Source organism: Daucus carota, chromosome 3 (genome assembly GCF_001625215.2).
Source record: "Daucus carota subsp. sativus chromosome 3, DH1 v3.0, whole genome shotgun sequence".
Taxonomy (NCBI): domain Eukaryota; kingdom Viridiplantae; phylum Streptophyta; class Magnoliopsida; order Apiales; family Apiaceae; genus Daucus; species Daucus carota.
The window spans coordinates 7380349-7402719 of NC_030383.2; the positions used below are offsets into that span (position 1 = coordinate 7380349).

A 22371-nucleotide genomic window follows, 5' to 3' on the forward strand; every position below is an offset into this window, starting at 1 on the left:
AGCTTTTATAGTTTTTTTGTTTATTGAATAGGTGATCATGTAAAGATGTTGACTAAAAATAAGGGAAATCTACAAAACTACCTACTTTTTCTTTTATTGTTTTCAAAAATACTACCTTCTAGAATTATTTTTAAAAATACCTTTTCATAAATTTTATTTTTCAAAAATACGGTTTGCAACTTTTGCAACCTCATCTGCAACTCCAGGCGGCGCCAGCCGTGTTGCAACCTCTTTTGCAACTTCATATGCAACCGAATTCCTGATTTCAAATTCCAGTTTTCAAATGTCAGTTCAGGTCGAAAATGACATTTGAAAACTGGAACTAAAAATCAGGATTTGTAATTGCATATATGGTTGCATATGGTTGTATTCAGTTGCATATGGTTGCATTCAGTTGATTCTATTGCAATCTAATGGCCCCGCCAGGGGCACACCATACATCTGTTGTTATTTACAGTTTTCAGTTGCACTTAGTTGCAACTGAGGTTGCAAATGAAGTTGCAACTGCAGTTGCAAAAGTTGCAACTGCAGATGCAACTTCATTTGCAACCTCATTTGCAACTTTTGCAACCTCATTTGCAATTATATATAGTTTTTAGTTGCATTTAGTTGCAACCTCATTTGCAACTTTTGCAACCTCATTTGCAACTTACAGTTTTCAGTTGAACTAGTTGCAATTGCAGTTGCAACAGTTGCAACTTTTTGTTTTTATTTGCAACTTTTGCAACCTCATTTGCAACTGTTGCAACCTCATTTGCAACTTTTGCGACTGCGCCGCCCAAGGTTGCAAATGAGGTTGCAAAAGTTGCAAACCGTATTTTCGAAATTTTTTTTTTATGAAAAGGTATTTTTAAAAACAATGAAAAAGATGGTAGTATTTTTTAAAAAATAATTTTACAGATAGGTATTTTTAAAAAGATCCCTAAAAATAATGTCTTAAATATCACATCTGAGAAAAATTATCTAAATATTATTTTTTTGAAATACTACTTTAACTTGTATTATTCGAATCGTGATATTATAAAATCATTTTTAAATTATGGAATGTCATATGAACTTGCCCCTTAAATTTATGCAAAACTCCAGGTTATCAACTCAGGGTGAGATTTTATTTCAGCCGATCAATCACCAGCAAAGCAGCAACAGAGGCAAACCATTGAAGTTTGCCAAAAAAATAAATAAATAAAGCGAGGGGATCAATGAATGGAAAATTTTGACGATCAACACATAAATGAATTATTACAATATCACAGGCAGGTTTTACTTGCCTTCACAAAATTAAAATCACTATATCGAGGTTTTATGCCACTAAATTATTCAAAACACAACAGCCAAAAAACATGCTACCATCTATATTAGCAATGAAATTCAAGAAGATTAAAGACAGGATTGATTCCAATAATACTGGATGCACACATTGTTCACTGTTAGAAAGAAGAATCAGAAGGAAACCGAATGCTAAAAACACGAATATACCAAAGAGAAAGTAGGAACTACATGACTAAATATCAAAAGGACTGGTCAAGCTTGAGCAAGCATTATAACACCACTTCAAACTCACCTGCACAGGAAAATAGAAATACTAATAAATCAATGTTCAAGTGACGCCAAATAAATTCTGCACTTGAATGAGTATAGAAGATGCGTATTAATTTCATTAAAGATTCATGGGTGCTGAATGCTGATGATCCTGCTTATAAAGATATTGACTTAGCGAAAGCATGGGTCAATGTAGCAGAACGACCATATTGCTCAGTTACAAGTTTGAAATTCAAAATCCGTCATATAACTAATAATTGTTTAAACTTTTGCCTTGTAGCAGCAATACTCATTATAGCTCTCTATTCACCTTACTACACCGACACAGAAAGTCAATTAACACAATGACAAAATGAAAAGACCCTTCCCATAACAGATGCCCTAGTTGGTCTTTTTTACTCATGTACACGAAATTCCCTATAAATAGTCAGAATATGGCAGCTCTTTAAGATGCTTCTTCAGGAAATCTTTAAAATGCTTCTTCTACAAAATCACTAATCACGTTGGGGCTGTATCTCACATTTCCATTGTTGCTACTAGCATTTGCTTAGAGTGCTTTATTTAGGTGTTTATCAGGCTTACAGTTGCAGACTGCAGTTTCATTCAGTTAGTTTAACCTATCACGTGAGCAAATTCTTCACCGATGAAAGCAACGAACAAAATTTAGTGAAGGCAGCATACATTGATATTCAGTTTGGTTCTTTAGTTAGCACTTGGATGATAAACTTATACTTTCTTCACACGATTAGTTTACAGTATATTGTCTTGAGTTAATCACATAATGTATTAGTGCTTCAAGTTGAACGCTTAAATTATAAACTGGTACTTGAAATTCTGACTACACAAGCTCAGAGGATATCTATTATTTTTCAATAATTTTAAATGTTTCTTACACGGTTACACCTATCTTTATTGCTGCACTAGTCCTAACATATATCATTATCAGTTTATCACATTATGACACACCTGTCCTATAAACTTCCGCTCATCTATGTTTTTAGCATCTTAAATTTGCTTATATTCCATATACAAGCTTGTAATTTGTTCAAAGATATAGCACGTAGATTAGCTAATGACTAGTTCTAATGGTAGCAAGATTAGCTAATTTAGTAGCAATCCAAATTTGGTTACCATTAACTTCCTCTTAGCAGAGAGGTAGATAACAAACCCTTAAGAAAGTAGCTAGATAAAAGAGGCTTCTCTGTTTTGAACAACTCATATTTCATTTTAATTCTCATCTCATGAATCCATACCTTAGAAACATATGCACCGTATCCGTATGACATAATTCCAATATCTCAAGAGCACATAACAGGAATATACAATATACTCCGAAATCCAGAGACAATAGCAGCCTTGACATGGCTCCGTGATCTATCACACAATAGACTAATTGAAACCAACAAATTGTTGGTTTCAATCCCAAATTTCATTGTACTAACTATTTCACAAGATAGAGAAATCTATTCTAAGCATATTACTGCTAACTAAAACGAACAGAACAAGATTCCCACATAATCAATTACATCAACATTTCTCATTCACATTACCGATCACTAAAAAATTAGTGCATAACAAATATTCCCGAAATTCAAACCACACAAAGGCATAAACACGCAACAATGAAACAAAATTCATCGAAAACAAACGCAATCGCATACTCACACAACTCACTTGGCAACCATCTTGTTAACAAAATCATCATACTTAATCTTCCCATCGGATCCAACATCCACCTCACGAATCCACTCATCAAACTCCGACGCCTCCAATTTCTCCCCGATACTCGTAAGGATGTGCTTAAGATCCTTGACCGCAACAAAGCCAGTCCCGTCCTTATCAATTACTTTGAACGCCTCGCGAAGCTTCTGATCGAACGGCTCAGGCTTGAGATGCTTGGACATGAGATCAGTGAATCGATTGAAATCGAATGGCGAGGTGAGTTTCTCCTCGGCGATGATGGCTTTGAGTTGAGCTTGCGTTGGATTGCCGCCGAGAGATCGCATTAGGATTCCGAGCTCCGACGGTGCGATCTTGCCGTCGTTGTCGGTGTCGAAGAGAGTGAACGCTTCTTTCATTGATGAGACCTGATCGTTGCTCAGATTCTTCCCCATTGTGTGTCTCTCTCTGAGTGACTCTCTCTTCTCTCTCGTGTGTTGATTTGGTGTCTCTCTGCGTGACTCTCTCTCTCTGCTGCGTTTTTAATTTTGCAGTTTTAACAATTCAATAGTGAGGGATCCTATCTATCAGGCGAATACATTTCTATTTCACTCGAAAATGCAACATAAAATGTATTTATGTTTGGTTTTTTTTTTGTTTTTTTTTTTGAAACAAATGTTTGGTTTTATTTTAAAAAGTATATTTAAAGCACTTAATTTGCGACAAAATTATTTTTAATACATTTTCAATTTAATTTTCTTAAAATTCCTGCCTGAGTAACCTATAATTTGGATTTTATTAGATTCAAACTTCGGACCGTTGAATATAACTTAAATTTGGAGAAATTTGTAAAAAAAATATCCATTTTTTTATTCTTTTACAAAAATATGATCAAAATTGTACATGAGATTGTCCGTAATGAAAGTAGTTGATTTGCAATTGCAACTTAGGTTTGCATCATATTTTTGAAAAAGTCCCTGCTTTTTTATACAAAAAATTGCCTCCACCGGCTACTCCCTCCGTCCCATTTTAGTTGTCACCTTTGGGTTTGTACTGGTCAAATTGACCAAAGTTTGACTCAAATTTATAAATATTTTATCAAGTGAAAAAGTTTAAAAAAAAGTTAATTATCATGTTGGTCACTGAAGTGGGCTTAATGTATCAAGTTGGTATCAAGATGGTCACTAAAATCACCATAAATATCAAACAAGTACATTGAAATATGAGTTCAAGTAGTAAAAATATTATTTATAAAATTTTACATATTATTTTTAAATGTTATCACAACCAACTAAAAGTTTATGACTTCTAGTATTTAAAATAATACATTTATATTTTATCAAGTTTTATTATTATTTATATTTTATTATATAGTTATTTTTTTGTTTTAATTAAAAATAAATAATAAATAAACTTAATAAAATCTAAATATATTATCATAAATATTAGATTTCATAAGCTTTTACTTGATTTTGGTAACATTAAAATATAATGTGTAAAACTTTATAAACAATATTTTTACTGCTTGAACTTATATTTCAAAGTACTTGTTTGATATTTATGGCCACTTCAGTGACCATCTTGATACCGTTTTGAGTTCAGTGACCAATTTGATACATTAGACCCACTTCAGTGACCAACTAGATAATTAACCCGTTAAAAAAATATGTCAACAGAAATAACTTTTAATCTATTTTAAAATGTAATTTTTAGTTTTTTAAAATAATGAAAGAGTGGCTTATAATCTTTGGTCAAAAATTAGTCAATTTCACCAACAAAAATAGAAATGTGACAACTAAAATGGGACGGAGCCACGGAGGGAGTAACATTTTAAATTCTGAAATCGAGAAAACATACAGACTGATGGTCAGCCCCTTGATACAGGCTGCTCAAATAAGAGTACAATAACACAAATTTTTGCCCAAGATCAAGAAGTTGGAAGAGTTGGAGGACGGGCAAGGGAGATTGCCGAATAAACGCAGCAGGATAGGCCGGTAGATGATCTGCAGATATATCCAGGCTCGCAGAGCATCACGCCAGAACATATCATTCTATCTTTTGTAAGCCGCCTCTTCTGTGAAGCAAACTGCATGTAAAAGCAAATTCTGGGATCAACCGAGTACGCCAAATTGTTATGCAAAGGAAAGAGAGTAGCAGTTTGTCTAATACTCTACTAGATTTCCAAATTGACAAGAGCATGCATATTCACAAGGTATAGCCAGAGACCAGAGAATATCGCCATGAAAACATATCAGAACCATGCAACTGAATTGAGGAAATCATAGAGATCTGCATGGATGGCTATATCATGATTTCTAAGGAAAGGAGCTAATTTGCTGTTATTAACAACAGAACTAACAGGAGCCAGATTGAAACAATCTGTGATAATATTTATGAATTCACTTGAATTACAACCCTAATTTTCACATTTGCAACAAAACAATATAGAAATAATAAATAGAGCAGTTGTGTAGTGCCATTTTATTGTTTCTAAGAAGCATCCACTTTGTCGGCATATAATACAGACCAACACACTTTACCCTACAATACAAGAACATCGCTTAGACATTCTTGGATTTTACAAATTAATTAATTGATTTTATTATATATCATTTCACAGATGGGTATTGGTTTCGAATCCAGTGACAAGAAAATCACAAATGCAAAAGCGAAAGTTTATAGACAAAGCATCTCACCTCTAATCACAAAATTTTTATAACTTGCCTGATTTTAGAAAATGATAAATTATAACTGAACTGAGTAACAAAAACTGCAGTGAACTCACTTGAATCCCCTTTCAGGCTCCAAATGCTCCGTCCTGTCATGCGCAACAGGCATCTCCTGCACATAAAATATTGTGTCAAAACTAAAACACAAATTAACAAGACCCTACAGAAGCTCAATGATTCGTCAAAAATAACGAAGAACATTAGTATGATAATAACAAAGCCAGAATGACAGGAATTGTTCCTTTTCTGGAACTCCATTGGCCATTAAGCCCTGTTGTTTAACGTGGTAAGTCAATTATTCATGAACAAGCTTCATTTACAACTTGGTATAATTAACTACAAGTCCATAACCTATATGTAACATAGAAATGAACTGGAAACTGCACAAATTTGCTACCCATGAATGTCTACTGCGACCCACTCGAACATACATGGCACGCGGATTAGGTTATCAGTAAAATGTGAAGCTATCCTGCTTTGATTTGGCAGAATTTAAATTCTTCAAGTACAAAGTAATTTATTCCAATCTAGACTAAACAAAATAACTTCCTAATTTTGTTAGTAAACAGAACGAATATCTCTTTGTTGCTTCCACAGAAAATGCAGAATAGCAACTAAATTGATCTGGGTATCTTTCTGATGGTACACAGTGTTAAGCAGGTTAAACAAGGATAATAACTATTTAGACAAAATCTAACTTACCCAAAATATTAATGTAATAATGGCTTTTGACAACTTTATTCTTCAAGCCTCCATAGCATTCAAATCCAGGATTCCAACAAAATGAATAGCAACTATGATATCTGATGATGTAATGGTACCAAACTACCAATCAATAACACAACTTTTATTGCTCCTCCCCTGTCCGCTCCAATCAGGCAATCATATCTAATAGCGCACAGATAAAAAAGCTACATTTTCACCAACATAGTTGAATTCTAATATAATATTTTGCATCTTTTTACAATATTTCAAGTTTTTAACAGTTCAACGTCCCACGACTCCTGCTAAATAATGTTTTTCCATACTTTCAAGCTAAAAGTTAATTTTATACTAGCCTCATGTGATGCTTTCTGTTTCTTTTTCTTCTAAAGATTCCAATAGGTGTCCTTTGTAAGCAGCCAACAATTCATCAGCATAACTTGGAAACTTCGAAATGAACTTATCCAAGAACACATCCTCTGACAAATACAATACAGCTATGAAACTTGGCTGCTGCTTCAACAGCTTCTTTGACATGAGTATCTCTAGAACTTTATGCCGAGGAATCACTCTATTCTCCATGCTACTCATCAAAATAAAAGGATGGTTCACTAACACAGTTTTTTTCAACTTAGCAGTGTTCAAGAAGAATGAAAGACCAAATTTTAACTTCTCATGCGATGTTTTGAACACATTCGGCATTCTTCTAAACATGTCAGCACAATCAACCTTAGAAAACCCAAATTCATAAAACAACTGAAATTTCCCCATTAATGTATCATTGCTCATGCAATATAGTGTTTGAATTGTGTAAACAAACATCTTTGATTCAACTGAAGCCCCCATATACACAGCTCTAGCAACCAACTTCTTAAGGTCACCCAATTTCATTAAAAAAAGCCGAGGCTGCCTCCTCAAAAGCATTGACAACTGTTTACCAACAATTCCACATTCCATCAAATACTCAGAATTAGCTTTTAACACTTTTTCAGGATCCTTCCCTAAAATCCTCTTGCCACGATTTATTACAAGCAGCAAATCTTTGTCAGACAGAAGCAACTTCTTCAAGAAATCAACACCGGGAATCAATCTTCTTTCAAGACTAGAATTCAGAAGTGCAGAATTCTTGGAAAAAAACTCGCCCAAATCATAATCTTGAAGACCCAAATCTTGAAAAAGCTTAATCTTAGGTTTCAGTGTCTTGTCAATGTGGGCGTTCAAAATCTGTGGAGCGGTATTGACAGAACAGCGTATCTGGGTGTCCGAGAAACCGAGAGATTTCAAGAAATAAACAACAGAACGGGGGTTTTCCAGGGTTTTAAGACGTGGGGTACGTTGGCATAAGGAGAGAGCTTGAGGTGAGGAGAAGCCCAAAGAGAGAGTTAGGTAATCAATGACTTCAGGATTAATGCCAGTGGGGCTCTTTTTCCTGTAGGTTTCAGAATTAATGCCAGTGGGGCTCTTGTTTCTGTAGGTTCTCAACGGAAAGAAGTTGAAGAATGTAGGTTTGCAATGGTGAATCAGTTGGTGGATTTGACAAGTGAAGCGTCGATTCAACATTTTGGATTCTCGAGTCACTGGGGACTTTTTCCAAACACTTTGTAGGTGCACAGCTGCGACGCTTGTACGCCCAAAATGAAATTTGCAAGGGTGGAAATCTACTTCTCACAATCTGATGTGAAACATATATACAATGAAATGCGAAACTTTTTTACTTTTACTGCAGTGTTGTAAATAGCGAGAATCGGACTTAGGGTCTGTTTGGGAGTACTGTTAAAAATTGTTGTGCTGCCAAAATAAGTGCTGGTAAAATAAGTGTTGTTGTAGAAATCAGATAACTGTTTGGTAATTTTTTGATATTTACTTATTTTGAGTTATAATATAAAAAATAATAATGTTTTTGGTGAGGTTTTATAATGAAATCTATAACAGCATTCTGCAAAAGCTGAAAAGCAGTTTTTTACAAAAGCATGGGAGGACCTGCTTTTTCTAACAGCAGCTTTTCAGCCAAAAGCTGCTGTTCGGAAAAGCTGCTTTTCGATTTACCAAACAGTTTTTCACCTGCTTTTCAGCAAAAAGCTGCTGTTGCTGTCTGCAACAGCAACCCCAAACAGTACCTTAATCGGTGAAGTCACGAAACAGGGATTAATCGGTGATTAATTGAATTGATCCGTGATTAATCGGAGATTTAATCAGTTTGACGAGCTACGAAATAGAGATTAATCGGTGACTAATCATTATTAATCACCAACTTTTAGAACAGAGCTTTTAAGTAGATCAATTTTTTTATTAATATCATTTTACGGGGGTGTATTCGATTGGGATTTTAATACATTGTTTTTAGTCTATGGATTTTAATGGATTGTATGGAATTTTGATTTTTTGCGGATTTTTGATGAAATGTCGCAGAGTTGATAGGATTTAGGTAGCTTCAAAATCCCATTGAATTTGGTGGGATTTCAAAAAACTTAAAATAAACTGAAGAATGCCACAAAATCCATCATTTTATGAAATGAAAAAAAATCCATCAGCATTTGAATACCATCAGATTTTAATGGATTTTAAACAATCCCAATTGAATACCATCGGATTTTAAAGTATAATTTAAAATCCCAATTGAATACCACTAGATTTTGTAGCATAGTTTAAAATCCCAATTGAATACCTCAAGATTTTAATGGATTTCAAACAATCCTAATCGAATACCCTCGGATTTCATGAATGCAAAAAAATGCTTTAAAATCCCAATCCAATACACCCCTCTTAGTTTACGAGTTACTATTATAAACCAGTTTTGTAAAAGTCTGCAATTTATCGAAATTAATTAATAATTAGTAGTTCGAGCGGCTTTCATGGCGATTAAGTAATAATCTGGTTAAAAATCATCTTACAAGAAATGCATAAATATCTGTATAAAATCGGTTAGTATAAACTGAAAATCTAATTTTAATGAAAATAAAAATTTGTGTAAGATCGGCCGTTTATAAATTAAAAATCTAATTTTAATAAAAATGAAAAGGTTTTATTAAATCATTAAATTAGTACATTAGTAAGCAACTATACACTGACATCATATATTATGTTTCAGCTGATATATAGTACTTCCAAAATTTTATCATTTGAATGTGAGAGATAAAGTGATTAGGAGTATGTTTGTCTTGACTTTATGTTTTGGATGCAACTAATGGTGATTGTCTGAATTCTGATGCTGCTGAGCTGCTGGCATATCTGTCTTAATTATTTATACATTATAGTCATTCAAGAGTAGCTTATCTTCTTCAGTAGAATTGTCCATTGTGGAGAGTGGAATGTGCTGCTTTGAGCTCATTTTGATGACCTCTTTTTCAACACGAAAGAATACCCACTGGAACCTTCGGAAAATCTCCAATGCGGTTATTCCGAAGACTGTAAGGTAGTTGTGACGTAGATGAGCAGATAACTTGTAGGTCCAAGTGCAGCGGAGAATCAGATTACTACCCAACACCCAGAAATAGACCTGCAAATAACGAAACATTGATATTTCTGTTAGTAGAGATTACATCGAGTCTATGATAAATAGTCACTATAATTGGAGAAAGACAATTGAAAATAAAACTTTAATCAAGTTTGATACACTGTCTGTCTGATTGTGCTCAAGTGAAGGTGACAACCCACCAGAGTCCAAATAATGCTTTTTTCAAGTTCTTTGGTAATTATACTTACCGTATAAGTAGAATAGTTGTTATGACTATTTACAAGACTGTCAAAAACAGAATGTGGAACATCAGATATGCAATTTGCAAATAATTAGATGATAAGTATACAACACAGGACATGGTTTTAAGGGTTGCAGCTTTTATTTCTTCCCGTAAGTAGTATATACTATATAACCAAAGGTGAAGACTGAGAGAGATCAATCTCGCTGACAGTAAAATCAAGTGCATCCTTGGTTCCTTACCCATTTCCTTCCATATAACATGTGTGAGACAAGATGCAGTTTGCTAAACTTGAAGATCCGAGTGAACCCACTGGCACATGATTAAAAAAAAGGTAAATTACCAACACATATCTGAAAGCACGAAAAAGACCTAACGAATGTACCAAGAATGATTTTCGTACTGATGGACTTAAATCCCGAACAGTGCATGCATTAAATACAAAGTGCAACAGGTCAAAAGTTGTGTTGAAAAAATAACAATACATTTTGTCAGAAGGGAAAAAAAATGCAGGGAGAGAGATATCATGTTAATATAATATTAGGGAAGCACGAGTGACAAGGATATTTCACAACAATCAGCAACCAGAAAATAATTATAATCACGTACCTCATGTCCCAGTCTCTGGTCACATCCCAGTAAAAAGAATATGAGGAGTTCACAAGACTTGACAAAAGCCACAAAGGGCGATATATGTTTGTCCACTGATCAGGGAAGACATGATACTTAAGGGCTGAAAGGAAAATCACTGGCACTGCGGTCGAGTATTTTAAAGCTGAAAAAAAAGGAAGAAATATTATTGGAAAAGAATTACTACAGCTAAAATATGGAAACAAACGTTGTATCAGAGAGAGTTTGCAAGTTCATAATTAAAAAATACAGAAGAAGCAATGAATAATGTGCAGCAAAGGAGAAAACACCAAATCCATATATACAAAAAACTTGATGGAAAAGAAATTCATTGATAACAAATTTCTGACACATCCTTACTGCTAACAATATATCCCCGATCTGATGGGTGGACTTCATCAGGATAAAGTTAAGCAATGTTACACGGACTTATCTTAAAAGAGGAGGTGTATAGATACCTGGTGATCCAATTTGGTAACAAGAAGTTAAGGATCAAATAAAAGATCAAAATTGCAACTTTACTTGATGACATGTTATTATAGGCTGTTGTTGTACTGTCTAACTATATTTAGGTTATCAAGCATCCTAAATATCAACCATGATCTACAAGTGAAAATTCAAATTAGAGTGGAATTCTCACCATTCAGTAAAGTGGCTTTCTCCCCAGTATCCTTGTACTGCCGTAGACACTGAAACAGGCGAAATATATAGGGTAAAACAAGAACAATGGGGATTGCAACAGCGTGACTACCACAAACAGAGTCTGCTTCAAACCATGCAATGGTGGCAACCTGGACATGTTTAAGAATCATATTCATCAGGAAAGAAGGCCTTTTGGACATCAAAAACTGTGGTAGATATTCTATATTATATTTCACCACACTTGGCAGACTTTAATAGCGTGACTACCATGTGATATGTGATGACTTGGACAGAGATAAATAGAACTTGCGTGGCAGTCTCACTAAGTTCATTTCAGCCGATAAGAAAAAAATACATAACAATATCATGTATTCATGTGTCTCTGTAAAAATCTTTTCTTTATTCAGAAAATATAGGTTATTCAATCTTTACACTACTACACACAGACGCTAATACAAAACATCTAAAACTTGGTGAATAAAAATAAAAAATTCTTTTCTTCTTGGGTCCGCAACATGGATAGAATAATAACTAATAGCAAAAACCCAAAGAATAACAGCATGTCAACCCATACTGTAAATAAGGGTTACAGCAGCATTTAAGTAGAATGTACCACCAAAAATCAAATTTATAAACAGTTGGGTCACAAATTGTATCTAATATAGAAAATAAATCCAGTAAATAAATAACTTCTTACTCCAATAGTCCAATGCAGCTATGCTAAATGCAGCAGCAAATTTTAAGACTAAGATTATGGAAAGAAAACAAGAAAAGTATAGGCTCAAGTTAATTAATTGCAAAACAGAAGAATAACTAATCAAGAACTGCGCAAACCGTGCAACTTGCAACCCATGACGAGAGAATAATAATGTTATCACAACAATCAATTATATAACATGGAGGGACTACATGGGAATTTAGATAAACATAAACCGATCTATGTAACAAATTACTTCCTAATCATCCCAAACTATGCCAATAAAAACCGTAAATCAATGCTAGAATCCCCCAATCCCCATCAATACCTTAAATAAAGTCTACATTTGACCTTTATGAGAAGGAACACTAAAACTCTTACCAATATATAATTATAATCTCTTCATTAATTTGTCCCCAATCATATCCTTAGTAATATGTGCAGATGATGGGCAGCATTTAAAAAACAAATATAAACACTATCACACCAAAATGAATTTATAACATCCCAAATCTGATCACTGGGTAATACAGAACATCAAAGGAGCATTAAAATACTAAACTAAAACCTTATTTTACAGGTAAATGTTTTCTATAAAAAAAATAGAAGAAAAAGAAACCTGTCGATGAACCATCCTACAAACAGATCGCTCCAAATCAGAGAAAACCTGAAAGAAACAAATTTAAAAGCAAGTAAAAAAAAAAAATACCTGAATCAATAATTATCATGGACATGTTATTACCTTTGACATAGAGGTCAATATATCAGCCACAAAAAAGTCGGGGAATGATATTGCCTGCATACATCAAGAAAAGCGCAATGTGAGGATGTTATGTGAGCCAGTGTCCGTTCAGTAGATATATAAATGATTTTTTCCTCAAGCTTTTGTGAGATTAATTGGATTAAAATTGTTTGTACTTGGTTGTATCAACTGGACAACTTACCCTGTTATTCACGTTTAATGTGTGAAGAGACCACATTTGCAGCATATATAGGCAATTTTGACACCCGCAAGTGAAAAATGGAAAAGAAGGTAGCACTATATTGTTTGGCATCAACTGACAAATGTCTAAATGGCATGTTTTATTATTTTTCAATCTAGGATTATCCACCCCCAAATTAGTTATTTATGTACAGGACTTGAATTCAAATTTTGCGTCAATAAAAGAACTATTAAGCACAGAAAGGTGGTAGATTGTATCTTTCATTTACAGATATTAACAAGAAATCCATTTAGTATATATTCCTGTACTAGGAACATTACAACAACACCCTAACAAAAGAAGAGCTAAGAAGCAAGTCATCAATATCCACCTGCTATGGTGATCATTAATCTCTGATTCCAAGTTTATGTGCCTACTTATTGTTTCCTTTTAGTGGTGAGGTTAGTAGTTCCAAGGCTTTTTAGCAGTTTTTTTCCCTCGTATTATTATACTTTTACTTGGAATGGTTAGTTAATGTAAAATGGTGTCTATACCCCTCTTTTGGACTTCATTCGGTACAGATCTGAGGCAGAGCTATAACAGGTGGGGGACTGTTCGAACCTTAATTTTGCTTCTACTATATTTTATTTTATAAATCAAAGGAAAAAAAAAAAAGATCCCCTAATTGTTACTGTCATTACAAAAGCACAAAGATTAAGTCTATCAAAAAAGAATTGAAAATTGGAGATTAATAACTGGTTTATGGCAAAGGGACTTAGACGCTGCTTGCCAACAGAAAAGAATAATCCTAAACCTGCCTGCAAAGGAAGTACTATCCGCCAAAGAGTCCTCAAGAAGAAGTAGCGAGACGACAGATAGAAAATATCAAATGGAAATATCATAATCATTGCAACAGCAGCATACAAGAGCACCTGCAATTGAGTAAATGTTATAGTACACAGTACATATAAAGATACTCGCTGCTACACACAAACTAACACCCTACCAGTAAATCCCTTCTGCTGAGTAATGGCAGTAGAAACATGTCAAATATCTAAAAGAAATGTAAATGCAACAGTCTTGGACTGTAACATCAATATCTACAGATATGTGGTTATCTAGATTCATGCCCTCAGTTCAGAAATAACATAAATTTACTACTGTACATACATTTTCTGATGTCAAAAGTCAGTGATGTGTCATATATTCAACCAACATATTGAACAAAAAAGACATTATAATTGTCTGAACAAAGAGGAGGCATCTATTACACTGGTTGAAATGCAGCCAGGGGAACTTCTCCGTGTGAATACAGATAAAGATAAGCCGTCATACTACTTGGAACAATGATTGTCATCCAGGTTGCACACTGCAAGAAAGTGATGAATTTGATGAGTAAATCCTGCAACCTGCTCCTATTACTAAAAGTTAAACTATGTAATGCCTGGACATAAAAGTCCAAGAGGCATGTATATGCAAGAAAGAGGTAATAAACCTATGCACATGCTTCTACACCAAATGTCTCATAACACCAAACTATATTCATAGGAAAAAAGAAAACAGAGCATCATTTCTGTAACCTAATTAGAGATGGGAAGGAAGAAATTTTTTTAGAGTTTTAAGCAATATATAGCACACAAATCATATAAGCTCAAACCAGAGTACAAACTGTTTGAAAAGGAAGGATATTACAATTAAGAGTTGTTTCTCTCAATTAACTATGTCATAACTGTCATGCAGTGTACCTTCCATATTTCTCTATGGGTAAGGTGATTTTGATCGAGCTCAAAAATCGTTGCATAACTAATATTGGCTTGAAAAAAGACCCACAAATTTATGCCCCAAAGCCAGACCATCATAGTCTGCAACACCAAGATCACATAACATTATTAACAGAAGAAAATGATGTAAATTATAGTACTCCCTCTGGTCCTTTATATAAGGCACATTGACTTTTTACACACAATTTGAGGAGCTTTGACCGCATAGCTAAAATTAATATTTTTAAATTTTTCTTTTTCTGAATAATAGTATTTATGTTATATTTTTATTGAGAAAATGAAAATTTATAAAATATTGATTTTATATATGTGGTCAAAGCTCCTAAAAAAATGTGCAGTAGGTCAAAGCGTCTTATATTAAGGACCAGAGGGAGTACAAAATATAATAATTAGTCAGGTTTATAAAAGTACAGAGCTACTGTTTATAAATGTACAGAAGTACAATACCACAAGAAGTAGAGGATTGTAATATAAAAAGGCCTCATATAAAAACAAATCCCGAAGATCTACACTCATTCTCATAACCGAACCCCATCCAACCTGTATATGAAGTGAATGCGTGCAGTTATTAGAACTTCCTTTGTGTCATAATGCATCAAGATAAAAAGATAAAGGTAAGAGCAACAGAACTAACCTTACAGCAAACATAACCCCATATGACCAATAGTAACACCTGAAATCAGCATAGCTAATATTAATGTTAATATCACATTACATAATAGTTGATCATAACCAAAAATCTCAACTCACTGATAGTAGACCTCACATATATCCAATCATAACTCGATATATGACCAAATATAATACATGTTGTTTAGATCTAATATATTTCATGTTATCTCAGATTCCATTTATTTAAGTAATTTTACAGATACTAATACCTGATTACATAAATGCACTTTAGGCATTAGAGTTGCAGTTGCTCTTGACAGCTAGATGAATCTTACCAACAGGATTAAATCTGCCTATATCAGGCCCATGATGCTACATTGATACGGTCTAGAATCATCACTAGTTTTCCTTGTGGGAGTATACAAGCCATAACCAAACGATCAAATTGGTAAAGGCATTTGAGATTTTTGAAAATTGTTCAAATGATTACACCGTTCTTCAAGCTGCCCCTTTTCTCCCACAATATTCTGTCTCAGGTCTCAATCTATATCTTTTAAATAAATAAACAATCAACAATTTTAGGGTTCCAATGGTGCCCTAACAGTTTGAACTTTGAACATAATCAAGCTATCTATTGCCTTGGTCAATGTTCATCGTCAGATTTTTCATATTTTCTAGTTTTACCCAAATCAATCTATAAGATTCCATTAATACTGCTAACAAAAAGTTAATCATCACTAGCCAAAAAGCTATATGAAAACCAAGCATCAAAAAATTGGATGTTCCGCTCAGGAGAAAACCTAAAACTGAGCCTTGTCACTCCCCCAAAACATTGACGTTTTAGCAACAGCCACTGAATAGATCTAATATTTTCAATGGTCACCTACGGACCACCAAAAGAATCCTACTAAGGGACACAATCCCACTAAAAGGCACAATTGCACCTAAGAGCAATATACAAACAAAGGTGTCCACAGCTTGAAAGTTTGTTTATACGTTCAAAGAACCTTATTTTATATTCAAGTATCAGGATATAACAAATTTTATAATTCATGCATAGTTCATATACTACTTCCCTATCAATAATCGCAAGTTCTATAACATTGACATTTGATTAAAATATCAGTGTTTTGCTTAGACCAAAAAATGCATTCATTACTAATTAGTTCTAACCTTATTTTACCACACTTGCAAAGTTGGTGTTGTCACTAACTTTAATGGTTGTCACGTCGATGAGTCGAGGCGAGTCGATAGACCTCCCGCCAGTCGACTAGTCAACTAGTCGTGGACTAGTCATAGACTAGTCGCTAAAAAATATTTATATTTATTATCAATTAAAAATATATTATATACATATAAACACATATATTTGTATTATGTACCTTCCATAATATTTTATTTCAGATTCTAAGGAATTAAGACCCGGACACTTAAAGAGAATGATGGAAAAGCGAAAATAGTTAACAACAAAGCAAAGTACTCAAGATCACGTAAAATATGTATCAAGATAACAATTGATAAATATCAATTATGTGATACTGATGTGATGTGGCAGTACAGTAAACAAATAACAAAATTTATGCAGAAAGCAAATTGCAGAAAACAGTCGACTAGTCGGTGGCCCAAACTCTACTAGTTGACTAGTCGTTGACTAGTCGACCGCTTAGTCGACCAAGCGACCGAAATATCGACATTCACCTAGTCGACATGTTGAGTCGACATCCATTCACCGCTTAGTCGACTAGTCGACCGACATGACAACCATGCCAACTTCAGATATTCTTCAAACCCCGACATCAGTTTGACCTATGTTTTAGCTTTCACTTTAATTCCTCTATTTGAGGTAAAGAAAGGAAATACATTATGACTTGTTATTTATACCATCTTCAATTTCCCCCCACAGGAATTGTGTATCCAAGTAGAGTGTACAGCATAGGTAAAAAGGTTAACAACATTAAAGAATTTCTCTTACGCCTGTAACACTTTCATGGTGACAAAAGAAAGCTCGTCACTTAAATTGCAGTATGAACTATGAAGGCTTCTACTTTTTACGTAGCACAAACTCTGCAGCTATTGCAAGTAAGTCTAAGACTATCAAAGCCTCCCAATAAAGAAGGAGCTTAAAAGAGACCAAGAGGAGCTATGTGAATGTGACTGTCATGATGAAAATTAGTAGGCCCTCGAAGAGCACGGAAACACTCATAGGGATGGTTTTGTGGAAACTGAAATGGAGGATTTGTCATCTACCAAGTTTGATGAGGCTTTTAAATGAAAATTAGAGGTATAGAATATGTGGTGCTAAGAATGGGAGTCACTTGCTCGATCAATTCACATGCCTGGAATTTACTTGGATAAATAGAGGGTGAAAGTTTACTGACTTGGTCAAGGCTCTTGCCAGTGTAAGCTTGTGCTTTAGCCTTATTTAGGGTGCCCTTGCTAAAAGGGAATGGTCACTGGCTCTAGCTGATAACAATACAGTAACATCCCTTCTTGAAGATGATGAGTGAAAGGAGTGGCCCATTTTGGCTATAATCCCTTCATGTGCAGGAAAAATCTGCATCAGAATCAACTGAGCAGAAAATAAAAGATAATGTAGCATAACAAGTTGCGTCCAGTGTTAAGCATCATAAAGATTTAAAGGCAGGGTTGGCCATAAGTATGTCATAGATATTCTTTCTTGTCAAATGAATGACAAATAGAAGAAGTTTGCGGTGAAAATGGTATTTAGAATTGTAAAACCTGTAATTTCTTATTCAAATTCTTGATTTATTGTAAATAGGTAATTGAATTTCGGTGTAAATTAACGATCTCACGTTTGAGATATACAAGTTTTTTCTTTTTTGTACACCTGTACCTTTGAACGAAAAATAATTTATCATTAAGCTAGGCATGAGGATTGGGTATATCATTAAGAAAACTCAAGGAACGAGAACTTAGGAAAACAGTTTATATCCAATAAACCAACTCTTTGGGTCGATTAAGGACTTGGCTTTGACTTCCATAATAACAGATCAGAATACTCTCAAAATTCAAACTCACGCCTAGTGCATTTCCGGAAGATCTAATGTTAAGGGGAAACACTGTGTTAGTTGTCAATAAAACACATCTGAATTTGTTGAGAATAAGTTGTCTTATTTGGAACACATTGACAGACCGAAAGCAGCAGCACAAACCTTACAAGTAAAGAAAATGTTTTAAGGAGGCTTCAACCTAGAACTGTAAAAATTAATGGAAATTATGGACCTAAGTACCTAACGGCTATATAGAATCTATGTAGGACTATGTAATCATTGTGACACTACAAAGAGGTGATATATGAATTACCAAAGGCCTTTAAGAAAACCTAAGCAGGCTCTAAATCAAAACCCAGCATTAGCCTTACTAGATTATACCAAAAGATATAAAGAGAAGACAGATGCTTTTTATGCTGGGACTGGAGCTATTTTAACTCAAGATGAGTAAGGTTTAGCTTATTTGAGCAACACTCCAAACCCTTATTGTGCGTGAGTTAAATAGACAGCCTTCATTACAGTTGTACAATGATGATCACCTTCTCATATGATACCATTATTCTGCTGCCAACAACTTCAACCGCAGAACTCCACTATACGGTTACAGTAGTCAGTAGTGATTATTAATCATGTCTACATACCACAAGTGTGAAATTATGTCAAGTTGCAATTTACATCCATGAGAAACTGCTAAAGAAACACAACATAAAATCAAAGCTTGTGATATTTACAACATTCTTTAATAACAAGCTCCGACTTCCAAGATGATCTTAGAACTTATTTTTTTTAAGATAGAAGGGTTTATTATAGTATAAAATTATAAACAATTTGGCATAAGCCATAAGGTGTCATTATCGCAATCTCTGGGTGACATTGGTAAGGCATTTTGTCTGGTGATGCACAATAGTTTACCGTCACTCGTCTAAGGTTGCGTTCAGTTTGGAAATGGAATGAGGAGAGAATGGAATGAACAATTATAAACAAGTTTAATGGAATAAGAAGAATACATGAGACAATAGTGACTAAATATGAGTGAGTCTAAATCTTTTATGATGAAGATTATAGGAAAAATGATGAAGAAGTGAAAAAGAGAATTCCTTCCAAAACATGTGGGTTAAATTTTTAGTTCAAATAGGTTATAATGGAATGATTAAAGGAATGAATATTATATACATTTTCTCCAATCACCCCCAAATAAGAGTACACATTTCATTCCATTCTCACCCCATTTCATTTCATCCAAGTGAATGCAGCCTCAGTGTTTAAATGTGGCAAATGTGGTTCTAGGATACAATTTACCATGCGCATAAGCGTAAGCAGCACAAAATTTCAGATGTCAAGTGATGGATACCTTAAGTCTCCAAAGTAATATTGGAGAGGGCATTACTGCTGCACTAGCCAATGGTGTCGTCACACCTTTCATATCATATGATTCTACTGATCGCAATATATTTTCTTCTCCGCTACTTCCACCATCGCTAATACCTGAAAGTATTTTAGAAATATTAAGAAAAATATATGTTAAGCACCAAGGACTTCATGCATACCATGATATACTTTTGCACTTTGTGGTGTTAAAGTTCTTTACCTAAATCAGAGACCCTAGATCTGCTTGCAGGCTTTCGTGGATGAGGACTATTAGCAGGACTTACATTACCTCCAAACATAGATGAGAAGAAGAAACTACTGTGTTACTGTTCCTATAAGTGGTTCCTGAAATCACATGTATGACAAGTTTAGTATTTTTTTACACATATAACAAAAAGAAAACAGCCTTGCTTAATAAATCCACCCATTTACAAAACTCTACCTATCATATCTATAGAGAGAGAAATAATACTGGTAAATGGTGAAACATGTATATGCATATTTTTCTATCTTATATGCAACATTGTACGTGTTACCAGCAATCTAGCATAATACATTCACTTGAACTAGTTTTTTTTTTTTTTTTTTGTTTTTTTGAGCTAATTTTGAAAAGGTCAACATGAAAAGTAAAAGGCGACGTGGAGTTGAGAAATGATCACAATGATATACGGATCCAAGGCCACCAAAGAGCCAAAAAAGCAATTCATAGCAAATCTCGTATAAAATCAAGTCTACTAATTCAGCAGAGTTCAAAGAAGACCTTTCAGCTGTCTATAAATTGAACAAATGGCCTACAATTTGGACCAATTTACTGTCTGCTTCAGCTCATTTACTATAACACATAAAATGCTAAAAGCTTAAGCTTGGACTCTGTTTGTGGCATCTTGTTTAATGGTGATTAGAGGTAAAAACAAGGGAAAACATCTTTAATATGAAGGCTTATCTCGGCTTGCTTCATTTAACATGAACTTGAGTACCTCTAAGAAAATGTACTCCTGGCTTGGCTCTATTACAGTTGCAAGTAGATTAGGATAGAACAATAACTTAACAGTGTAGCGCACAAACTTAGGCTGTGTTCATTTGGATGGAATGGAATGCGGAGAGAATGAAATGAAATTTGTATTCTAAATTAGGAGTGATTAGAGAAATGGTCTATAATTTTGATTCCTTAATTCATTCCATTCCAGACTATTTTAACTAAAAATCCAACCCACATGTTTAGAAGGAATGCTCATTCCACTTCAACATCATGTTTCCCTACAATCTTCATCATAGAAATTCAGACTCGCTCATATATAGTCACTATTTTTTCATACTCTCTTCTTTCTCCATCAAATTTTTTTTTTTTTCATTCCATTGTCTCCTTATTTAATTCCATCCAAAGGAACGCAAACTTAGCGAATTGCAGAAAATACTTCGTCTTGTGTGATATGCTTGAGAAAACTTAACATAAAGAACCATTATATCAAATTGTCATTCTTACATGATCCCGTGACTTATACAGATGGGAGCAAAAGATATAGTATACCATTATTAACTCGTATAATAGCTTACTTCATTTTTTTATAAGGCAATCCGGGTTTGTAAAGGAACCCTCTGCTTCAACTTAGACATATATGTCAGCATTAAGACTTAAGCACTGTCACTCTAGTCATAACTACCTACATAACAAGACTCCAGCACATTGCTCTCCCCACAGTTACACAAGCGTCTATATCACTACACGTAGTCAGCAATTGTAACAAATTTTCTTGTCAAGATTCTCCAGAATTAAATCGAAACTCTATAGGCCTCAACAGCATGCCGCATAAGTAAACCAATTGTCAAGGTATACAAATATAATCTGCAATTACGCAAAAATGAACATAACGCCATATAATTGCACGAAAAAAAATAGTTTCCTCAATTCACCTGTAATCATTTACATCACTTTCCGGCCGTTTCTTCGAGAAACTATAGTGATCAGTCACCAGCAAACTGGATATATTCAATTTCTAAATATCAGTGGCAACACAGAACCATCAGTAATTTCTAAAACATGTTTATATCTGACACTAATAACACTTGTGATATTCAAATTGAAACGCGATTTTATAAACATCAATTGACGAAACAAATGAAGATTAAGAAGATTATGTGTACAAGATTGTGGATCTGACCGATCTGATACGCTCTTTCGATCTGCTACTATCAAACCCTGCTACTATCAGTGAGATTGTGATCTGTAACTCTTTTTTACAACTTACGGTTAAACGAGAAATTAAAATTTTAGTATCATCTCGAGGAAAAAAAATATTTACTAGTATTAATTAGCTAAGAAATTCATTTCTTACTTGTGATTGTTAATTTTTTTAGATATATTTATTAATTATTTCACATATTT

At 34.1% G+C, this 22371-nt stretch overlaps 3 protein-coding genes across 9 annotated transcripts; all 3 read right to left on the reverse strand.

The window, feature by feature from the left end:
• Positions 1–1367: 1367 nt before the first annotated feature.
• On the reverse strand, positions 1368–3807 carry LOC108211202 (probable calcium-binding protein CML13). 2 transcript variants are annotated; one of them, XM_017382735.2, is made up of 2 exons: positions 3214–3807; positions 1368–1561 (listed from the first exon to the last, which is right to left on the reverse strand). In XM_017382735.2, the coding sequence occupies exons 1-2, from the start codon at positions 3651–3653 to the stop codon at positions 1558–1560; spliced, it is 444 nt and encodes a 147-aa protein (XP_017238224.1). In that variant the 5' UTR covers positions 3654–3807; the 3' UTR covers positions 1368–1557. The 2 variants fall into 2 exon arrangements, with proteins under 2 accessions (XP_017238224.1, XP_017238225.1); XM_017382736.2 differs by having other exon boundaries at positions 3205–3781.
• A 1168-nt stretch (positions 3808–4975) lies between these two features.
• On the reverse strand, positions 4976–8356 carry LOC108211464 (uncharacterized). The gene is made up of 3 exons (XM_017383069.2): positions 6630–8356; positions 5984–6039; positions 4976–5284 (listed from the first exon to the last, which is right to left on the reverse strand). Exon 1 carries the CDS (start codon positions 8187–8189, stop codon positions 6987–6989), a length of 1203 nt encoding a protein of 400 aa, XP_017238558.1. The 5' UTR covers positions 8190–8356; the 3' UTR covers positions 4976–5284; positions 5984–6039; positions 6630–6986.
• Positions 8357–9706: 1350 nt separating this feature from the next.
• Positions 9707–22255, reverse strand: LOC108215135 (uncharacterized). Of its 6 annotated transcripts, none has more exons than XM_017387489.2 (15): positions 22148–22255; positions 21900–21965; positions 20209–20333; positions 19972–20105; positions 15632–15670; positions 15445–15537; positions 14962–15078; positions 14490–14585; positions 14035–14148; positions 13036–13089; positions 12913–12960; positions 11595–11745; positions 10934–11099; positions 10567–10636; positions 9707–10125 (listed from the first exon to the last, which is right to left on the reverse strand). In XM_017387489.2, exons 3-15 carry the CDS (start codon positions 20285–20287, stop codon positions 9871–9873), a joined length of 1416 nt encoding a protein of 471 aa, XP_017242978.1. In that variant the 5' UTR covers positions 20288–20333; positions 21900–21965; positions 22148–22255; the 3' UTR covers positions 9707–9870. The 6 variants fall into 6 exon arrangements, with proteins under 6 accessions (XP_017242978.1, XP_017242977.1, XP_017242980.1 ...); XM_017387488.2 differs by having other exon boundaries at positions 22131–22249; XM_017387491.2 differs by having other exon boundaries at positions 21900–21982; positions 22148–22213.
• Positions 22256–22371: the final 116 nt, after the last annotated feature.

What these genes read in the sequence shown, in the direction of transcription:
- LOC108211202 (XM_017382735.2), bottom strand. Translation starts at nt 3,653, where the DNA reads ATGGGGAAGAATCTGAGCAACGATCAGGTCTCATCAATGAAAGAAGCG.
- LOC108211464 (XM_017383069.2), bottom strand. Translation starts at nt 8,189, where the DNA reads ATGTTGAATCGACGCTTCACTTGTCAAATCCACCAACTGATTCACCAT.
- LOC108215135 (XM_017387489.2), bottom strand. Translation starts at nt 20,287, where the DNA reads ATGTTTGGAGGTAATGTAAGTCCTGCTAATAGTCCTCATCCACGAAAG. An exon ending in GGGGTTATGTTTGCTGTAAG is followed by an intron (nt 15,538 to 15,631) that starts GTTAGTTCTGTT and finishes CTTCATATACAG; the next exon opens with GTTGGATGGGGTTCGGTTAT. An exon ending in TATTGACCTCTATGTCAAAG is followed by an intron (nt 12,961 to 13,035) that starts GTAATAACATGT and finishes TGTTTCTTTCAG; the next exon opens with GTTTTCTCTGATTTGGAGCG.